This window comes from Corvus cornix, chromosome 10 (assembly GCF_000738735.6).
Source record: "Corvus cornix cornix isolate S_Up_H32 chromosome 10, ASM73873v5, whole genome shotgun sequence".
In the NCBI taxonomy this organism is placed as follows: Eukaryota; Metazoa; Chordata; class Aves; order Passeriformes; family Corvidae; genus Corvus; species Corvus cornix.
Window position 1 is genome coordinate 6,372,192 of NC_046340.1, and position 21,605 is coordinate 6,393,796.

The 21,605-nt window shown below is 46.2% G+C and overlaps 1 protein-coding gene across 6 annotated transcripts in view; it reads right to left on the reverse strand.

Moving 5' to 3' along the window:
• Nucleotides 1-3,579: 3,579 nt before the first annotated feature.
• AKAP13 (A-kinase anchoring protein 13) overlaps nucleotides 3,580-21,605 on the reverse strand; it is a 202,319-nt gene continuing 184,293 nt past the window's right edge. For 5 of the 6 annotated variants that reach the window (XM_039557343.1, XM_039557342.1, XM_019280882.2 and 2 more), the window contains 16 exons: nucleotides 20,996-21,142; nucleotides 20,149-20,399; nucleotides 19,396-19,521; nucleotides 19,174-19,291; nucleotides 18,432-18,680; nucleotides 16,175-16,251; nucleotides 14,653-14,834; nucleotides 14,490-14,572; nucleotides 13,973-14,152; nucleotides 13,093-13,257; nucleotides 10,946-11,016; nucleotides 10,402-10,446; nucleotides 9,193-9,243; nucleotides 8,387-8,836; nucleotides 6,346-6,658; nucleotides 3,580-5,554 (listed from right to left, as the gene is read on the reverse strand). In XM_039557343.1, the coding sequence (XP_039413277.1) occupies nucleotides 5,445-5,554; nucleotides 6,346-6,658; nucleotides 8,387-8,836; nucleotides 9,193-9,243; nucleotides 10,402-10,446; nucleotides 10,946-11,016; nucleotides 13,093-13,257; nucleotides 13,973-14,152; nucleotides 14,490-14,572; nucleotides 14,653-14,834; nucleotides 16,175-16,251; nucleotides 18,432-18,680; nucleotides 19,174-19,291; nucleotides 19,396-19,521; nucleotides 20,149-20,399; nucleotides 20,996-21,142 (2,618 nt within the window). In that variant the 3' untranslated portion in view covers nucleotides 3,580-5,444. The remainder of the gene's footprint in view (nucleotides 5,555-6,345; nucleotides 6,659-8,386; nucleotides 8,837-9,192; nucleotides 9,244-10,401; nucleotides 10,447-10,945; nucleotides 11,017-13,092; nucleotides 13,258-13,972; nucleotides 14,153-14,489; nucleotides 14,573-14,652; nucleotides 14,835-16,174; nucleotides 16,252-18,431; nucleotides 18,681-19,173; nucleotides 19,292-19,395; nucleotides 19,522-20,148; nucleotides 20,400-20,995; nucleotides 21,143-21,605) is intronic. The other variant, XM_039557341.1, reaches the window with a different exon arrangement.

The window sequence follows — 21,605 nt, forward strand, 5'->3', positions numbered from 1 at the left end:
AGGAAGAATGACTTTACAAGAGGTTGATACTGATAACTAAAAAGGAAGATAAATAAAAGCTTGTTACAAAACCTAATGGTTTCCGACAAGTTACAGAAGAACTGAAGAATTTTACAGTCAATAACCTGCTCACTTTTTACATAATTACAAATTAACATACAGCAATTAGGTTTTACCCTCTTCTTTAAAAATCTTTTTTTCCCAACTTTTATTCTTTACGGGTTCAACATGAAAATGCAAAGCTTTTTTTTTTTTTTTTTCCTTTTTGTTTTTAATAAGAAACAAACCAAAAGCAGAGGTATATCAGGTTATTGTAATACACCTCACTGTTCTGGGAATTACTCAAGTGCATTCCATATTAGTACAAAATAAACACCAGGCTAAACTTTAACCATAGGCGAACTGAACTGGACACAGATTTTTATTTCATTTTTTGAGTCAGTGTTCAATATTGATAAAGAAAATTGCAGAATTACTTTAGAGCATGGAAAGGATAGGTACCTATAGACAGCTTAAATACATACAAAGCTCATAGCTGTATGCAAAGCAGTGATTGTTATCCTGTTCCCCCCTCCCCCCAAGCAATGGAAGCTGATTTATATTTGGGCAAAGCATCAGTGTCAGTGAAATGCATGTGGAAGGAAAGGGCACAGAGCCCTGGAAACGCAGGTGGGAAGAGAGCTGGCGTTACACTTCTCATCACTGAAGAGCACTAGGTGTAGGAGATTTGGCCAGTTCAGCTCGCCTATATTTAAAAATTAGCTGTATCACCAACGAAGAATTGTGGATTGCTGCCCCTTCTGACACATGAAGCAAGAGTTATGAGCAGCAGGGGAGGTTTTTTATTTAAAAGGGTGCCCTAGATCATGACAAATTCCCAAACCTGGCCAGCAGGCAGAAAAATTTCCAGAGTTCTGGTTAACAAGGAATGTTTTGTGGGATTTTAGCAGATACTCTCCTGTGTCCCCTGCCCAGTCCTCCCTTGCTCCATGCCATAGATATCCTAGACAGCTTCCTTGGGATTTGGCACCTGAAGAACCTCTTCTGACTAGGTGGCATGTGGAAGGACTGGAGTTGGGTGTTTCAGCAACAGCTGTGGGATTTCCTAGTGACTCAAGGAAGGTGCAAAGGTGGTCGGACTCTCTGGATGCAAATCCACACAAGCTGATGGCATTACTGAGTTGCCCAGCACTGTCACACCTCCAGAGGGAAGAGTCCACCCTCAGTGGGGGTGAGAGCTCCTGTCCCAGGAGGTGGGAGGTGTCCCAGTGGCCTGGACAGTAAATACCTTGGTGCATGGAAAGAGCCTCACTTATTTGGATGCATCCCCTCACATCTCCTTCGCTCTGAGTTTCTCCAAGGAAAAGGAAATGGAGGGAAAACCACTGGCAGGTTGCTTCCCTACCTGTGAGGAAGGTGATGGTGAAGTGGGCATGGGCTCTCCTGGGGGATATACCTGAGCCAGCAGAAGCCAGTTCTCTTGTCCTGCCACACAACCTACCTGCAGTAGGACTGTAGTCAGATTCGTACCCACTTTGGTCTAAAAATAATACAAAAAGCTTGGCCCTTCTTTCCCTCTTGGGGAAAAGCCAAACCACACCAGGAACACACCTACTTGCAGCTCTGATTTTGCTGGGGGGGGATACAGAGGGGAAAGCAATGGCAAAACTGATTGTCTGCAAATAACCATAATTAAAAGGGGCAAGACCAGTTCCATTTAAAGTGCTTTATGGCATCAAACTGACATCAAGTTACGTGTTGAGATGATCACTTCATTTAAAAAAATCTTAGGCCAACCCCACACAACTCCATTGAGTCTCCCACCCTTTGCTACAGCTACTGTCTGCTGCTGGGTATTCTGGCACCCCCAGCTAATACTGGCCACTTCTGTACTTGTCTGAGCCCACATCCTCACTTTCCCTGGACACTGAAACCCCTCCTGTTGGGCAGTGGCAAAGACCAGGCCAAGAAAAGCAAATCTGATTTCTGCCCGCCATGAAACACCAGCACAAACAGCTCCAAGAGCCCTTGCAGGATCCTCTTCTCCGTCCAACAACATGGGCTTCAAACAGATGGTTTTGAACCTATCCTGAGTCCCAGGAACCCAATGCAAAACAGGGTGGTTTGGGTGCTCCAAAAGGGATCAAGGAACTGACTCTGGGAACTAGACAGCCACGGGCTGGGCTGAAGAAGCAGCATGTTTTCTTTCAACAATTGCAGGATGGATGCCAGGCATGGAACTGGAGCAAATGCAATTTTAAGGCCAGGAAGAGGATGGGTTTTGCTGCTGTAAAGCTGGGACCATGCCCTAGCAGACAATGCTAGACAACCTTCAGGGATCAGAGCAGGAATCTGACTCTAGGAACCTATGCCAAGCCTTTCCAAAGAAAACCTGAGATGGGAAAAATAAAAGGCTAAAGAGATAAAAACAAGCCCTTACCTTCCTAAAGGTGAAAGAAGGAGGAAGCAGTGTGGGAGGAAAGGCTTCATTCCAAAAAAGTGAATCATACAGTAACAGACATCCTCCAGGGACAAAGGTCTGTCCACCAGAATTTAACACACAAACAGCTTTGGTACACAGGATTTCTGGTCAGTGTATTTCCGACCCACACCCATGGTTTCTGTCAAGGAACTGGAGGGACCTTGGGAGATCACTTAGCCAATACTATTTGCACTTCAGGCATTGAATGCTCTTTTTGATTTGCACAGGCCAGGAGAGATGGTGAAGCCAGGAAGAGACTCAACCCTGCTGGCCTGGGTCACACATCTGCCTTTGGGTGCCCTTCTCAGAGCCGTGGGACATTGCTGTGTTGTGAATCTGGCATGTGCTGTGACTGGGGAAAAGACAGTGGGATAAACTGAAAAGCTCATAGTGGCAAAGGCTGTTCCAGGCTGAGGGGAACTCAGACCTACCAGTGCCCTGATCTCTGTTCACACAGCAGTAAATGAGCCACACACTGCTTTGGTTTCCAAAAATTTCAGCTTGGCACATTCGCGTTTGCAGATGTATAAACAGCAGGGCAGAAGTTACTTTCTGAAGTTGGTGGTTTTCTTACAAAAAAGGTAACACCACACCACCAGCACACCTCCTTCAGCTCCCCTCGGGTTCAGGAGAGCAACCAGACCCTCACATCACTGCAAGGCACTCCATGCTTTGCTTTTTCCTTTGCCTCCAAAGGGAATGAGAAAACCTAACCAAAAGTTAAAACAAGGAAACTAATTGACAGAAGGAGCCTTGTCTGAAGTCACTGTGTCTTTTTCCAGACTTTTTTTGGCTTGAAGATGCTCTGCCTTGAAGAAAGCTCTCAGCTGAAATTGTGTGACTTTGGGCATGGAATGAGCTGCAAAGCAGCACTGCCCAACCCCATGGTTTGTAGGAAACAGGGAGATGTGAACATTTGGTTTACCAATCTTTTGGTAAGAAAACAAAACAAATAAACAAACCAAAAAAAAGGGGGGGGAAGAGAAAAAAAACTCCAAATCATTCCCCAAACAAAAGCAAAAGTAAGAAGAAATAAAAAAATAAAACCAAGTAAACTTTTTTTAAAAAACTCTTTCAGATAAAATGAAAGATAAATATTTTTGCAAGCCCTGCTTGCAATTAAGAACAAGCACCAAATAATATTAAAAAAAACCAAAACCTCAACCCTTTTTCCTTTCTTTTTTTTTCTCTTTTTCTTTTGAGTCTTAATAGTGTAGAGAGCTTCCAAAGCAAGCAGGGTTCCTGCACCAAGACAGCCCAGCCCAAGCATCCACCTCACCATCAATGCTGCTGATGCTCGTCAGCACTAACTCTGAAAACTGCTGCGGGTCACCAGCTCGTGACAAGCCTGAGAGCAAACTGAAATCAAACAATAGTGCAAAAAGAGAAATGATTTGTTATTTCAAAGAAAAAAAAAACCCTGGTAGGAAAGGAAATGCACCTGACAGCTTCAAACTCTGAGCAAAACCTTGACCTATTTTGAAGCTGGTAACCATTTACAAATCCACTCGGGTAATTCTCCTGACAGGGATTGGAAGAAAGGTGATTTTTGAGAAAAGTGTGTCTTTTTGCATTTCTCCTCCCCTGCCGAACACATCCCTGTGTTCAACAACTGTACAGACATCCCACAGCTGGCACAGCAAGAGCTGCCCTCGGACCCTGCTGTTCTGCATGGACACTTCACCCCAGAGGCCAAAGGGACATGCTACGCTGGACTCCAGACCTGTCCCACAGGGGATTTGTCCATCAGAACCTTTTTCTCCCCAAAAATGGTTCCCAAGTGCCCAGTATTGCACAGCCATAGGGACAGGAGCCATCTCCTTGGAGCTCGCCCCGCTGCCCCGCAATGTCTCACTGACCTGCTCAGACACTGCTGCTCTCACTCTGCCTCAGAAATGAGCAGGACAAGTGAGAAAATCCAGAGAAACAGAAGCCCAACAGTAGTACAAAAAGCAGGCTAAGAAGAATACAGAGAACAGAACAAAGATCCCTAAAAGCAGATTTTTAGCCATCCCTCCACTAAGTCATTAGGCTTATATGGGGATGTCAAATGCAACTGGAGAGCTCTATTCCAGCAAAAGGATAATCTTTACTTCGGGGATGGGAGGGAGTGAGCTGGAGCTCAAACAGATTGTGTAAAAAAATGTTGCTTACTGTTGTTCCCATTTGAACACTGTCTGTTCTGGCTCCCTGGGATTGCCTCACCAGCCTACCAAAATTCTCTTTTCTGCGCCATTTTAAATATACCCAGTGATGTCCTGCTTGACTCTGAAAACAAAGTTTGACATTTAATTCCTCTGCCCTGCAGAAATAGCTCAGAATGATTTTAAATTTTATTTTTTTATCCTCTGGGTTGTTGCTTCTGAATACTGTTACTGCTTCCTGGTGTAAGGTACCCTTCTGAAACCAAACAGCCCCTATCCCACAAGCACAAAAGGGGTGTGCAGGTCACTCGGTTCCAGTCGGAGCAGTAAGGGCAAGATATTTAATATCTACACACTCCCTGAAAGTCATCAGGTATCATCTATCCCCACGGGTGGACCTGGGCTGTAGGGACTGTAAGCATATCCCAGTGGATACATAGATACATATATGTATATGTACAGTATATCTGTATATGCCAGTGTGTACGCACCATTTGTAGAGTCCTAATCTTTTGCTAAATGCTTGGTTTTGGTTCTTTTCCCCAGTACAGGGGAATTTGAAGGCACAGACCCCTTAAGGCTGTATTTTCTCATCCTTTAGCAGTAAGAAGAGACAGACAACATCTATCCCAATCCGTTTGACCCCAGGTTTGCACAAGGAGATGGTCCTGTGAGCCATGCAGGCACAGCCTCTGCAGGGAGAATTCACCCGAAACCACAGGAGAGAGGCCCTTATCCACCACTTAGCAGACTTCAGAACACGTTTTATTTAAAACCTCCAGATGCTTGTCCAGCGCAGGCACCAGCCACGTGCTGTGTCACAGGCAGGGAGATGTCCACGGTGCCAATGCCACGAGTGACCACTGCAACAGTCCGTGCTCAGCAGAAGATCTCCTCACCCTCTGGAGGTGCTTCGACGAGTGAGAATCTGCAGCACCCAAAAACAACAGGTGGGAATCACTACGGGAACATGGGGATACAGCAGGCAGAGTAAAATGCCTGGAGCCTCCAGGGGGTCCATGTGCACAGAAACCCCGCTGTCTGCCAAATCCACATGGTTCCTTAAAAGATGTTCAGTTCCCTTATGAGCTACCATGAAATTACACCTTGTAACGAGTGAGATTTCCTGTGCACAAGCTGGAAAACATCAGTGAGCTAGTGTGAATGAAACCGGTCATCCGAGGGCATGTGATCAAATTTCATGTGGGTCAGAGGTTTGAGCTGCAGCTCTGAGTCCTAAGGGGATGCAGAACTACCAGACAAAAAAAACCTGCATGTTTTTTTCCAAACAAGAGCTTGAGGGGAAGGGAAAGGCCACCAGAAGGCTTGTGGGTATCACTTCCAAATTACCACAGAGCTAAAGCAGACATCAGGAGCTGCAACAGCCAGGAGCATCCCAGCAGCAGCTCCTTCTGAAAGCACAGACACTGAAGCAGAACATTTTCCTCCTTGAAGCAGAGAATCCAGCCCATGGGATAGGAAAGGGAAGAAGCAGAGTGTGTCCCTCTGACAACCCCAGGGGCTGCAGAACAGGCGGAAAAGCCCATGGAAAATCACTTCAAGCTGGGAACTCCACTCAGAACAGCTGGTCTTCCCCATCCCTGCATCACCATCCTCATTTAAAGCCAGATTTTGTGGCTCCCACAAGTTTTATGGCTGAAGGAAAACAGCCAACTTACCAACCCTGAAAAAACACCTGTGAGCTCTCCTGACACTCACCAGACTGTTGGGAGCGATGTCCCCTGCCCTTTTTCTTCTTTTCCTTCTTCTCCTTTGGTTTGGCTAAACTGAAGAGGCGAGTAGGCATCTGGGTCTGTTCCTCAGCTGCCTTGTTAGTCTGGTTTGTTGTGCTAAGCAAATGGAAAGTGCTTTTCTCTTTGTGTGTCCTTGAAAGACTGTTCCTTTTGGGGGAGACAGACAGTTCTGCGTCAAAGTGCCCTTGTTTAGGAAGGGAAGGGCTCTTCTGTGTGGAGCATTCATCAATGCTGGAATGGGAGGAGACTCTTGCAAGTTTCTCATGTAGGTTTGATACCTAGAAAGGAAAAGTGTTTCCTGAAATAGGCTAGCACAGAACATGGATAGAAACAGTGTGTCCCAGACCACTCACAGAGGTTGTTCTTGTGAACATCCAGCCCATTCACCAAGTAAAACGCTGTCCCCATCCAGGCAAAGAGAAAAGATGTTCTGTTCAAGATGAAGAAATGAGGCATACAAAGAGTAACACTCCACTATCTTTTGCTCCTACATGTATTATGCTATGTATCAACAAGCCAAGGGCAAATATTCTCTAAGATCTCAATAGCAAGACTCACCCTGCATCGTTTGCACACACAGATGGTGGCAGGAGGCCAAGGAGCAGCATGCCTCTTTGGGAATGAACGCCAGCACACAGCACGGGAGCACCATGTGTCAAAGGAAGCCTTCCCAAGCAAAAGATGAAAGCAAAAGCATTTTTCCTGATTTTTTTTTTTCCCTAACGGCTGTCTCAGGATGTAATTGAGCTTGCCCATTCAAAGGGAAGATCAAAACAAGCCCAACAAAGCTCGACTGAACCCTCTATTAATAGCTCTGCAATGTCAGTCAGATACCTGCCTTGAGAAGGTGCTTCCTTCTCCTAAATCTCTTAGGCCCTGCAGGCATTTTACCTCTCAGCCTCTCCCACTGCATCCATGCCCCCTTGTCTACAAGTGCTTGGAGCTGGAACAGTTTCACTGTCTGCTTGGAAAACTTCTGGCTTGATCAGGGGCTGGGTGGGAGGGAGCAGGGCCTCCTCTGGTGATTAGCTTTTCAGAGCTCACTGCTCAGCTCCACAATTAGGCTGTTCAGGCACCCAAAATCATTTCCATTCTGCAATCCAACATTTATAAACTAATTCTGCTACATCTCTAAGCAAATTACAATCAGAATTAGTGAGTTATGAACAAACAAATGATCAACAGGCTTAAGGATTAAATTCAGCCCATGTTTTGCCAATGATGCTTACTCTCCTCCATCACACTGCTGCACAGTTGTAAAGAATTAAACCTTAGCTTGCTGAAAAATGCCCAAAGCAGGATCTGTGTGTGGGTTTTTCTTTGTGGTCGTGAGCAGTCAGACACCAGAAGCCTCTTCCAGCAGAGCTGGGGACTTCCGCTCACTGAGCCACAACTGGACTGCAGGTGCTCTTTTCAGGACAAGGGCAATGCCATCTCTTTGCTGGATATGGAGAATGCTTTTGGAGATGGATGTCAGCATGCAAACAGCCTTGCCCTGCAGTTATCAGCCTCACAGGTGATTTTTGTGACAGCTGGAGGCTGCAGGTTACCCACAACGCTCAGACTGTGTCTGACAAGGATGTCTCCTCTGCCTGACCACCCCCCAGAGCTCTCGTGGGGCGAAGGCCAACATCAGGCAGGGTCAACCTCCTGGGATTGCCTAGGGCATCTTCCCTGGGAGCCTGCCACCTCCTCTCTACCATCCCACAACACACAGCCAGGGACGTGGGCAGAGCTCAGGCTGCCCAGCACTGGCCAGGCACCCCCAATACACCATGAAGCACCAACACTGGCAGTGCCTCAGCAGCTCCAGAGGTGCAAAAAATGCAGCACTGCACATCACATGCAAGGGAAGAGCCAGTTTTAAATACCAGGCCCCACATGTCTTGGGCTGGGCTTCCACCAGCTGTGTGCCCTGTGAGGGGCATGCAGTTCACCCAGGGGTTGGCTGGGAGCTCCCTGCAGGGACCAGCTTCCCTGGGAGCCTGGCTGTTGGCATAATTTACCTGGTTGTGGTCAGACTCCTGCCGCATTTGAGCAAATCGCTCCACGTCCTGCTTGAGCTGCACCTTCTCCCTCTCCAGCTGCTTCTGCGCCGTGCGGAGCCTCTCCAGGTCGAGCTGGTAGGCCGCCTTCTTCACCTGCAGCTCCTCCCGCTCCCGCTCCAGCTCCTGCCTCAGCCTCTGCACCTGCTCCTCGCGCTGGGCCAGCTGGGCCTCCTGCTCTGCCAGCTCCTTCTCCCGGACTTCCCACTCCTTCTCCCTCCTCCGCCTCTCCTCCTGGTGCTGTGTCTGCTGCTTCTTCAGGTTGGCCAACTCCTGGCGCTGCTTCTCCAGGTTGCGCTGCTTCTCCTGCTCCAGCAGCGAGTTGGGCCGGAAGAAGCTTCGGCTCAGAGCCCTCTCGCTCAGAGCCAGCTTCTGGTCCTCGATGTAGGTGTCCTGCTGCAGCACCACACCCTGGGAGAGAGGAGACAGAAATCACTGCAGCATCCTCTCTGTGGGAAGAGGCCCATCCCTGAAAAACTCAGGGTGCTGTACTGAACCCCTTCTTCTCCCACCACACTTGCAGCCCAGCACTGCTGCCTGGCAGCTGGGTTACCAGAGCATGCTGGCAAAGCATCTCCCCCAGCAGCTTCCCAAATTCAGGCCAGCACTGGTTCTCTAAGGCAGCAGGTCATTCCCACAGCCTGTAAGCTGGCCGTGGAGTGTCCAGCCATGCAGGGATGTGACAGAAGAAGGGGAGACAAGGGGCAAAGCACGACTGGCAGCTCAGGCAAGCAGTGTGTGGGGGCAGGGTGAAGGGCTAAGCCTACCTGCAAAGCACTGAGCAGCTTATGGAGGCTGGTAATGGTTTGGAGGACCTGCTGCGAGAAAACAGAAGCGCTGCTGTTAGATCTCACCGAGTGCTGGGTACGTGGACAGCACCCTCTCTTGCTCTGTGTCCCACCAGTGGGTCTGACAAACTGCACAGCCATCCCTCTGCACCCTGCTTTTCCTCACTCTTCCCTTGCAATGACTGCATCACCCCCCAGTACACCAGTACATCCCTTGGACATCTTCCAGAAGTACCTGGCATCATCTTCCTCCCTTCTCTAGCTGTCAGTGCAGCAGAGGAAGGAACATCTGCAGAGGTACCTCATGGCACACAGCTCATGGGAAGTCCTGAGTTGCCTCTGCAAACCATTTCCCAAAGCATCAGCTTGCTCAAGAACAAGCACAATAATTGGGATGAAGCCCAGAAGTTCACTTAAAAATTTCAGGGAAAATATTCCAAGGGGCGAAAAAAATAAGCAATCTTAAAATAGATGTGGACTATTTGTACCCTTCTCCCCCCAGCTGACCCATACAAGTCCCACTGCCACCAGGCAGAAAAGCTGCACTACAGCAGGCACACAAGTGCAGCAGGTGTGTTCCTGAAGGCTTTCTGAAAATACAGAAATGCAAAGACCTTGTGCATCAATACAGAGCAAGCTACTTTAGAGTGATGTCGTATCCCTAAATTTAGCCTAGCTAAAAATTTCTCTGAATCTCTCATATCCTACAATTAATTTTAAGAAGAATAAAAAGCACTTCAGTATTTGCAGTAGTGGAGTGATAGCCAGTATTAAGAGAACTGCTTCTCATTTTGTCATTAATGCTAATTGGGAGTTATGAATGTGTATCAAAGGGAGAATAGACATCTAATTGCCCCAATTCACTGCACCTGCAACATGAAATTAAACTCTCTCTGTCTGCAGATGCACAATAAATACAGCCTTGTGCATCCTGGTGGTAATTAACCCTTGCTGCCTATAATCAGCACGTATCATCTTGCTGGCAAGCAGATGACAATCAGTGAATTCCCCATCTAAACATCCAAGGTTAAACAAACAGATGACACAGTGGGTTCAGCTTAATGTATTTAAAAGTCTTGATGTGCTTCAGCAAATTAAATGTGTTTTCTTCTACATTATCACCTATTGAGACAAATTCTCTAGCCACTTAAATGAAGGGAACAGCTGAGCAATGGAATCAATTCTTACCTCGTTATTCCTTTTCAGCATGAACATCAAATTAGCATTTCCACCCTATGACAAGATCACAAATTTAATATGAGGACAATGAAAAATCCCAGTAAATGTCTTCTGAAGCTGAACTAATGACATATCCATTAAACACTCCCCTCCACCTTCCATTTTGGGAGAATTCATGCATTTTTTTAGGCTCCTTAGAATCATATACAATGAAGTGTTAATTAAGTATTATTTTGCAGTTATGTGATGCATTGATCCCCAGAAAGAAAAGATGCAAGGTTGTAGCTGACCTCATCATTTCAATAACAATGCATAATGAAACATATGCTTTGGCTGACGCACAGACAGATGGCAGCTAACCTGTGCCACTAAGGAGCACAACTGATTCGCAGTGGTTTTCAAGAAGGTGGTTTTGGCCGCATATTTCACGTCTTATTTTTAACTTATTAGGATGTATCTAATTGTCAAGAAATTTTCAGGCATTTTTCAAAGCTAGAACTATCACTCCTGGAATCTGAATTCAGTGGTAGCAGATGCACAAACTAAGCTGTACCTTCTTTAAAATGCTGTCTGACTCTGTTCTCCGAAGGTCCTGAGCATCGTCGCCTTCATCTTTCGCTCCACCTAAAGGAAGAAGCCAGCATTGACATTAGTTATTCAACATTTTAAGGCAGAGACGAACTTGCTAAAGTCTGAGAAATTTAATACAGGAAACTCACCATGTTCCACAAAAGCGGACACAGAGCTCTTGACATTTTAACTAAAAGCATTTGAGCCCTAAATATACGGAACACGTCAGCACTACCAGAAAAAGTGGATGTGAATTTAGATTAGGATTGACTTTGGTTTCAGAGAATGTGCTGATAAATTCGGCACACTGCTATTAACTGGTGCTCTGTCTAGCCCCTGCACTGCTGTCTGCTACCACAGAATACTTGCTGAGAAGACATGAGGCAGCATAAGAGCAGATGGAGGACGATAAGAGAATCATATCAAGGTATATTATTGCAGGTATAGTTTCAATGCCTCTCTTGTGCAAGTTAATTTACATCTGGGTCAGATACTGCTGTGCAACACCCTGTGTAATTCTATGCTAACAATTTATCATTAACCTTAGCTATCAGATACCTGGATCTTCAAAGGGACACTGGGCTTCTCTTTCTAACTTGCCCCCGGATGGCTCATATCAGTGCTCCCGAGCAGGACTGAACTGACCTGTGAGGACAGGAGGGCTCTGACCCTCCCCCTGTGCTGCCCTTCTGCTCAAAAGGAGTCACACAGACCTTCCATCCTCGAGCTCTTGCCAAGACTCTTGTACTCCCCTTGCCAGCGGAGATGCAGTCCATGGGGAAAACCCACACTGGCAGTGGCAACCTTCCTTCTCCCACTCTTAAAGACAAACAACTTTACATACACCTGATTCTGTAGCAGCATGAAGGACATCTGGTGCAAAGGCCCTCTCCTCCCCCCACCCCTGAGGCTGGCTCTGCTATTAGAGGCTGATCCTCCAGTCCTCCTAACAGACCTGCTCTCCTGCGCCACGTCCTGGGACCTTCCACCCCTCTGCAGGAGGAAACTCCTCCCTTCTGCTTTGCTGGAGGGGAGAATGAAGGGGTGTCAGGTTATAAGCCTTGCCCAAGGTTTCACAGGTTGTGAACAGAAGAACTGAAGATGAATGCCAGGTTTCATACCTCCTGGGCAGAACAAATAGGCCCTGCATTCTTATCCCAGAATCTCCCAAGACCCTAAAACTACTGAATTAGAATCTAATTCATAAGAGGCTATTTCTACAGAAAACTTAGATCTGGGCAACAGCCTGAGGTCGTCCCATTCATCATTGCAACAGAGAGAGGCACAACCCTCAACAAACCCCTCCAGTGTGAGTATATTTGTCATCATGATGACAAGGCCTGTGGAGGGCTTTGCAGCTCTCCAACAGAGCTGGGAAAGCCTCTACATAGTTCTCATGTCTGACTGTCTGGAGCTAACACTGCTCCTTTAATGCAGGAGGTCAGACGAGGTCCAATGATCCCAGTGCTGAGACAGACACTAGCACAGCAAAACTGGTTGTATTGGGAGTGTGAGCAAGACCACAGAGAAAGGAATTTGAGGACAAGGAAGTTTCTGATGACTAGAGCAAAGAAAGAGGGCATTGGGAAGCAGCCAACTATGCAGCTGAAATGAGTAGTCACGCATTTCTTTGGGAGAGACCTAATTGCAGGAATAATACATGCAGATGTAGGTGCAACACAAATGCATAGAGAGCAGAGACAGGGGAGAAGGTGTTTGATTCAGCAATATCCACATCCATTTGTAAATGCAACAGCATCAGGCTCCTGCTGAGAAGAAAAGTGTAGAACAAAGAACAGAGCTGTAGATTTTACAATAATAACATGAAGAAAGTAATTTATTGAGAAGCCAAATGCTTTTATGTGGCATGTAAGTAAAATAGCAAGTATAACTTAGAGCACAGAGAGGAGTGCAGAGTTCAGATGTTTAACCCTCATGTGGCCACAGGTTCTCAGCTACCATCACTCCACCTGTACACAGGTTTTTTTCCTAATCTGTGATTTAATCTATCAACTATTGTTGGAGAGGAGTTGTGAAACCCAAACCACCAGCTGAAGTCCTTCTGAAGCAAGAGGATATGATGACATGTATTATTAACAAATTCTGATGTGCACACACAGAACTACTCACCCTTGGAGGCGTTCATCTGATGACTGTCAAATCCTCCAAAAGTTTCTGCCCTTCTAGGGAGTGAGATGGGGCCAACTCCTCCCTCCTGATCCATGGCAGTGCTGCTGACCTGCTGTCCAAGAGCAGTGCCCAGGCTCCTGTTCACCAGGTCTTGCAGCAGTTCAACTGAGAAAAAGCAATGATGTCTCTGTTAAAGCCCACTGCAGGTTTCTGAGCTATTTTCATCCCTGCCTGAACTCGGGTTAGAAATTCTTTGCTGTACAAAGAATCTAGGTTTCTGTGACAATGATATGAACAGTACACACTGCCCCTGCAAAAACTCTGTCTGTCTCACCACTAAATCCAACTCTTGGAGCTCTGCACAAGCTTACACCTCCCTCTCTTCCTCCAGGCAACCCCAATGTGCTCTGGCAATGGCATTTAATAGTTTTTAACCTCTCCAAAGATCATACTGGAAAGTTGCCTGAGTTTCCACCTACCCTTGCCTTTGTCAACAGAACTGCTTGTCCCTTGCAGGCACCACAAGCGCCTGCTGGAACCCAAGCCCCACCCTCACATCTTGCTGAGATTGAAGCACAGCAAAAGCCTGGATTGTCCAAATTTCAGACAAGGATAAATCCCATGCTGCTCCTGACCCCAAAGCAGGTTCAATGCATGGTTTTCTTTGTGCTGACTTTTCTGCCCTCTTTCGACACCCCCCAATATCTGGCTCCTTTCCTGATCCTCATGACCTGTCCCTGAGACAATACCAGGAATAGCAGTTTCTCCTTATCTTGTTATTCTGACAAAGAGAAGATGTCCCCTGCAGAACTGGTGCTTGAGAACTGAAGTTGAAGGGTCTGTTGGTTAATGTAATTTATGTGTCACCTGACTGGCTCACCTTCATTTATTGCAGTTTTCATGATGGCCTCTCCTTTTGGAGCCTCTTCTGTGTTGGCTCTGAAGAGCAGCCTGGAGCCTGGCATCTCCTCCTGCACAGAACTGTCTGCCATGTCCCGGAAGATCTTCGTCTTCTCCTCCAGCAAGATCAGGATCTGTTTATCCTTCTGCTGAAGTTGTTCTGTGGGGGTGAATGGAAAATAGGGATGAAGACAGAAAATAAAAGCTTTGGCAAGGAAACTTGAGCGATTCCTGAGATATTGGCCCCATCTAGTGGAGCCTGACAATATGTGCTGGGTTTGGCAGCACGACAGTGCCCTGGGCAATGCGGCACAGCAGCGGCACCCAGCAGGCTCAGAAAATAAATAATGCAAGGAAGGTGAGCTGCAAACCAGGACTACGGTTATTTGCTGGATGCAGGATTGAAAAAAGTCACTGTTCGATCATGAAACCCAACCCAAACACTCCCTTACATTTTTCCACATCCGTTCCCCAGCTCTGTTCCAGGAAGATTTTACCTTTCAGTCCTCTCACTTTCGCATCAGACAATTTCTTTTCAAACTCAGACTCACAAGGGACTCCTTCATCTTCATCTCTATCCCTGGACAGGAGACACGGCTCAATTACTACAGGAACACACCCAGTGCACCCCTGCCTCACAAGAACAGCTGGGTGTCTTACATGGTGTTCATGGTGTCCTGAATGATCTGTATCCAGCCATTACGCTCTTCTTTGGAGCTGGCATGGACTTCCACCATTTCGGGATCTTTTCCACCCATGCTGATCAGGAACAAACCCTTCTCTTCATGAGCCACTTCTCGTACAATCAACTTCTTCAGAGAGATCACAGTGGATTTCTGGTCCTTCAGATGGAATGAAATGGGTGAGAAGGGTGACCGACGCTAGCTCCCAGATTCAAACTAGCATTGAAAAGGTCCCCAATAAACCACAGTGCTACATCTCTCAGGTTGTAAACATTTTCTGAACCTACTGGCTAACTAAAAAACCCAAATAATTTCAATGGGGTCAAACAAAAGGGAAGGCTCTGCTTTCCTCCAACACCTCTGTAGGAAAAGCAATTTCACCTCACTCCCTTTCAAGAAAGAATTCATTTCAAATTGACTTTGTGGCTTTGTAAACTGTACCATATTTTGCTCTGAACCCATTTCCTGCTGCCCACACTCTCCCTGTCATTAATATCACAGCTCCTTGCACTTGGTGCAGCTTGCTAGCCTGCTTCACACTCAGTATCTTCACCATCTCTCTCCAGGATAGAGTAACACCTTGTTTTCAAATCCCACAAAACCTCAGCTGTTCTCAGAAGCTCACAGCTGACTCCTATGTGAGAACTCATGTGCGAGATGATGTTCACTATGTGCTATGGTCTCTGTGCCATCAGCCTGCTGGGTTACAACGTCCCCAGGCTGCTCTGTCATCTGCACACGAGTCAGCCCCTTTGTGCATTGTACCACATGCTACAGCTGCGGTGATCTGGTTCACTAGCAGGACTTGTATGCAAATCAGCTTCCCCTGTGCAGGGCACTGAGCCCATGCAGAGGGTTGTTGGAACTGGAATAACAAATTATCAGCTTTCAAAATGCTCAAAGAGAGGAAAGGTCACAAGGTTTAGCCAGTCTAGACCATGCCTGGAAGGTACAGCCCAGCAGACTCCAGGTTTTCTTTAGCAGGTCAGTGTGCCCAGCTGTTTTCAGGCACCTACCCTCAAACCTAATGTTTTTGCTCCTGCACATTACAAATGTATTTCTCTAACATTTCTTTTCAAGCTGTTCTGTTGCATTTACTGCCCTGGCATTTCACCTCACTGTTCCCCCCCAGCAGCTCCCAACATATTCAGACATTTCCTTCTGCTGAGGTTTACTTTTACAATGCTTGCATTATGCCCTCGCCCCCTCCCACCTCAGTCACTGCTCCAGTGTGCACAAATTGCAGTGCACAAGTGTTTCGAGTGACAGGCAGGTTTTCAAGGCCAATTATCAGCTGTGCCAAGGAGCTGCAGGAAGGGGAGGTGGGGCATGAAGACATGTTTTCCCATCAGAAAGAACGGAGTCTGCTCAGCAAACAAAAATGTTCCGAGCAAGAAAATTAAGTTGTTTAGCAGGCAATGGCTGGCTTTGCTGCACAGCACAACATCACGGGTCTCTTATAGAGAAAAAGCAAGAAGGAAAGAAGGTTGAAGCCTTACCAGTGAGGCAAAGACGTACTTCTGGTCTTTCTCCTGAAGGAACACGAGCGTGTCAGAGAGGAGAACAGCCTGGACTTCTGCAAAAGAAGAAGCACACCAGTGGAGTATAACCACACAACCCACCCCAGAACAGATGTAATTCTTGTAGTAACACCAGTGTTGGGGAGCAGCAGGGCTGGTTCTGCAAATCCTGGAAGCAGGATCAACCTCCAGTTAGCAGGAGGAGCAAGGGCAGTTCCTGGAGGTGCCAGGTCAGGTTAGCTCTGAACCAGCTTTGCATTAAGCAGGACACATCAGCTCCAGGGCATGCTGCAAGATTTGTTCTCATCCATCAGAGCAGGGGTGCTCCTCTCCAGCCACATGCTCGCTACCAGTTAAGACATGGGTGTAACAGTGAAAGCCAGAGACATTTATTCAATAGAAGCTCTGTTTTCTCAAACAATCAATATTTTTGCCCTCAAGCAAAATATCTGCACAGGAAGTTTTGGGTTTTATGGTTCTCTTGATGAGTGGCTTGCAGGGTGTAAATTATCGTGCAATAACAACACTTGTCAGCTACAGTTTCTTTCCCAGGAAATACTGACTTCAGGAGCCACCAGTAATTCTGCTCTCAGACAAACACAGCTCCAAGGGGAGCCTGCGTGAGACACAGGACCTGGCTTTCTTTCACAGGAGAAGGAAACACAACCTCAAGCCAACAGAAGATTTTAAATCAGTCTTTTCCCAGAGTACATGTAGAGCCTTCCAAGTCTCCTAATAACATATCATAAAGTTGCACAGCAACTACCAAGTGTAATGCCCCACCCAGACCCCTCGGTACAAAGAGGTTTTGTGTAATATACTTGGGAAATCTTGTGACAGAAAGGAAGTAAACCAAAAACTTAAACCATCCCATGGGTAAATCCTTCCAGTCTGTTTTGGGAAGACAGAATCCATTCCAGATAAAAGAACCACTAAACTTTAAGCAAAGCTGTAAAATGAAATCCAGGCTCGGGGAGGTTTGAAAAGGTGGCATTTGACTCCCTTTTCTCTGTTCCATGCACTTTGTGAGAGGGGAAATACTAAAACGCTTTAAACGAAAGTTTATCCCATAATTTTCAGTGCTCCATTTCAAATACCACAAAATAACCTGAATATGTGAACTGTCTACTCTGTCCCTGGGTCTCCAGCCTGCCTGCAGGGCCTACCCTCACTGGGAGTTTGCACTACAGACATGTTTGCGCATTTCTATGACTAAGAAAGGCAAATGGAGCCTGTGCTTATCACGATTTCACAACAGTACCAGAACTTGCTTCATCCACCATCTAAAGGCAGTAGTAGTCTCGGGTGCCTAGAAATCATCTGTAAACTTCCTGCTTCAAAAACCTCAAAATAAATCATACCCCATTTGGAATTCCATGTTATCACCACCTCCCTGCACAGCACGGCATCAGGCTCCCAGGCCCCATTCGTGCCCACAGACCGTAATTTAATCAGCTAATGCTGCAGGGAGGAGGGGAAGCCCAGCCTTCCTGCCAAGCCTGAGGCACAGCCCTGTCTGCTCTTACTGCTACTGTGGTCCCAGCTGAAGGATTCCTTGGGAGATTTAGTGTTTAATTCAGTGGAGAACTTCAGTGCACAGCACCTCAAAAAAACTTCTTCCACCTGATAACAAACCAAAAGCAACTCAAGGAAACACTGACCCAATAAGAGGCAGCTGCAGGGACACCAGAGCCTCTCCTGAACAGTTTGTGTCAACAGCTCTAAAGGTTCAAGAGCAACAAATGCCTCGGACATCTCCCTGGATCCCAGTGAAACTGGGATGGCACTGCTGCAGCCCTGCTGCAGCCCTTGGGGTGAAGGAAGGGCCTGGGAAGCTGAGGCTGGGTTCCAGATTTAGCCAGAACAATTCCTGGAACTGTGGCACAGGCACGGAGATCTGACTCTGTGCTCTTGGCAACTGCAGCCCCATCGTGTCCTCCTGGCCCAGAGCATCCCACAGCAACTCTGCTCCTTGGCTGACACACTGAAGTGTCACTGCCACCAGAGCCTTTAGCAGGCACACAGCGACCAGGAGGAAAAGCAGCGATCTATTGCCCCAGAACCCACACAAGGAATTGGAAATGCAATGGGGAGCAGGGGTACAGCAAGGGAAAGCGGTCACAATCTGTCAAAGCAGAAGAATAAATAAAGGGTGGAGGCACCAATCTGAGGACTAATCCTGCACCTAGAGAGGGTGAGCTGCTTCCTTCCATAGCAGAAGGCAGGACAGTCTTACCTTTTAACCGGCCAGCTGCGTTCTTTAGTGAAACAGGCCCATCTCGGATGAGTTTCCGATGCCTCAAATCCTCTCTTGCAAACATCTGGCCACTCTTCATCCTCATGATGGACTTGCTGTCCGTCCGGTTGTAAATCTCCCCAAGACGCATTTTCTTTTCATAATTGCTGACTTTGCTATTGACTGCAGCAATCACATCTTTAATGAGGTTTAATGACTGAGTCAAGTCTTCATGCTCCACTTCATTTTCTTTAAAAAAGAAACAGAAACATCTTGATTTGACTTTGTGCAGTCTGGCTTCCCAATTTTACTTCCTTCCTTCCTCTTCTCCCAAGTTCCCACATTATAACTTTTTAATACTTAAATGAGACATTTTTCCCCATTAAAGAGTTTCATAAGAGCTTTTACATATACATGGTTGAGGCTGGGGAATATTCCAATATACTTTGTATATGAGACAGTATAGATCAAATGCACAAATTAGCCACATATTTTAGCCATTAGCAAAAAAAGCAAACCCGGAGACTTTGGAGCCTAGGCATGTTGCTCCATAATTATCTAAATCAAGGTACCTAAACAACTAATCCTAAATGGAGGTATGGAACTGAGTGATCTCGTTGCAGTGGTGTGAGACAACAATGGCTCGATTAGCTGGTAATAAAATCTGCTTCAGCTGTAAAGGATCCAAAAAATTCACACTGGACAAAAAACACGTGCTTAGAATAGAGGAACTGGTTCCTACCTTTGGTGTACTGCAGTATCCTTTGTAAAAGGACCGGGTACTTTGTGATTCTCTGTGTTACCAGCAAGATACATTCAGGGATCCCAAGACGCCTCACCAGGGAGCTGCTCATTTTTTTCTAAGGAACAAAGATGAAAATTTCAGTTCTGCAGCAAAACACTCCCCAGAGTGCAGAAAGGACATGCTTTTTCCATCGGCTACGTCTGTTCTGCCAGGTCCTACCTTGACAAATGCCTGAAAGCGCTTGTCCTTTGAGTAGAGATCTTTGAAGTAATTGACAGCCTCGTTGTGATGCCCGCAGAATTTGCCGTACGTTTTCTTCATTCGCTCAGCGTTCTCCCCAGAAAACTGCAAGGAATGGGACACACAGCTCCAACCTGCACTGAGCCCCTGGGGTGACATCCCAGCAGTGCCTGCCAGGCTCTCAGAAGAACTTGATCAAATCAAATTAGTCCAAAGCATCCTCAACCATGCAAGCAGATGTCTAGAAAGTAAAGAGCTGATTTTGGGACTTCACTGAGCTCACACCTACAGCAAAATTTGGGATTCCACTCACAGGGCTTAAAAGCCAACCACAAAAAAATTCAAGACAGACAAAAAGAAGACAGAAGCTGTGGATAAAGAAAAATAAAATGACCCACCCCGAGTTAAACACCAGGTCAGTAATGCAGCCAAGAAACACACTGGGCATATTTTGCTGTGAGCTCCTGCCTATGCTCCAGGCTGTGGTCAAACTGTTTTGTGCCTGTCACTGAATGCTTCTCTTTCCCAGAAAATGAACTAAATTCATTTTCAACAGTGGACCTTCCTCTGAAAGAGCAAAAAGTGCTTCAAAAAGCAGAGGTGGAGATTTTTATGTGTGAAGAGTAAAGGTGCCATCAGCTGTGTTTATCTGACAGGCACAAACAGGAGGGAAGGAAAAGCATCTGGCTTTCAGCTGTGCTCTCAGAACTGCAAACATTTTCCAGCACTTACTTGATTCACTAGGATGTCACCTATCCGCCTGATAACAAAGTTCTTTTCACTTTTGTCTGCCAGTGACTCCTTCTTCCTTTCCAGAATCCGCTGGAAAAACTGACTGTGGATGTGCAGCAAGTTTTCCAGGCAGGGAAAGATTTTGTCCACAACCTGCTGATCGTACTGCAGCTCCTTTAACATGGCTGCGCTGTACACGTCGTTCATGATCTTCAGGGTGCGGACGTGGTGCATTTCTGTCTGCATTAGCTCTGGATAGGATGAGGACAAGAGTTCATTAGTTACAGCACAAGGAAAAGCTGCCATTAGAAAGCTTTTCCAATAACTGGGTTTCTCTAAGTGGCTCCAGAAAATTTCATGTCAGGAATTGTAACATCAGTCAAGAGCTTCATGAGTGAGAGAAACAGGGGGGAAGAGGAGTCTCACAACAGAGAGCTTTGAATGTTGCTGCTGAGGTCTCAACCTTCAGCCCTGGTATCCTCTCCTTCCTAACACCTCACTGCCAGCCTCCACATACCCCACTTTTGCCATACAGGATGGCTCCTGAAGCCCTCAGGAAAAGACTTCCTATCTAGCTCCTTGTGCTGCAACCCAATCTGAAAGTCATCAGCAGATAAATGAGGAGAGGCAATTTCTGGGTTTTTTTGATGGCTTCTGGATATGTGAAATGCAGAAAGACAGCTCTCACATAATGCATTATGTTTCTAGGAACTTCAGGAATGAGAGTTTGGCTTTTGAGGAGACCAAAGCAATGTTCCTATTCACCTGCCTAAAGCTTCCCAAATCCATGTGAGAACATTAAGGAGCTGTCTACAGTGAGTGTAAAGTGAAGGTGCAGATGTCTCACCATAAATCACATCTTGCCGTTTGACAACATCTTTGTATTGCTGCTGTAGGAACTTGCTGTCCACTACTTGGCTCCAGGACTCTGCTTCCAGCTGCTTGGAATCTAATTCCAGGTCTCCCATGAGCTGTCCTTCATTCATGTCTGCACCTTCACAAAGCAATGTAAGTGCCATTAACTTGTCCCATTTGAGATTCCTGTCTAATTATTTAGGTTTAGGCTTTGTCAGTCCCACCACAGACATCACACACATTCTCCTTTGACAACACAAATGATCATATACCACATAAAGACTAGTTATGAAAAACACTTTTAAAGGTTATTTCCTAGTTTCCTGTTCACCATTTTCACACAGACCAAATTCCAGCTCAGATAATGTATTCTTAATCTGCAATGCAACGACATTGCAGTTAAATAAAAAACCACAACAGAAGAGGAAATGTTTGTCCCTGAGCTAAATTCCAAGTAACTCAACTGTAACTAAAACCTTCTAAATGTTTTTCTGTAATTCAACAAGCTAAAGAGATTACTATGTGGGGCTTTGTTTTAGTTTATCATAATAATATTCTAAGATTAAAATAAATGCACTTTAATTGTCCATTATAAAGGAAGA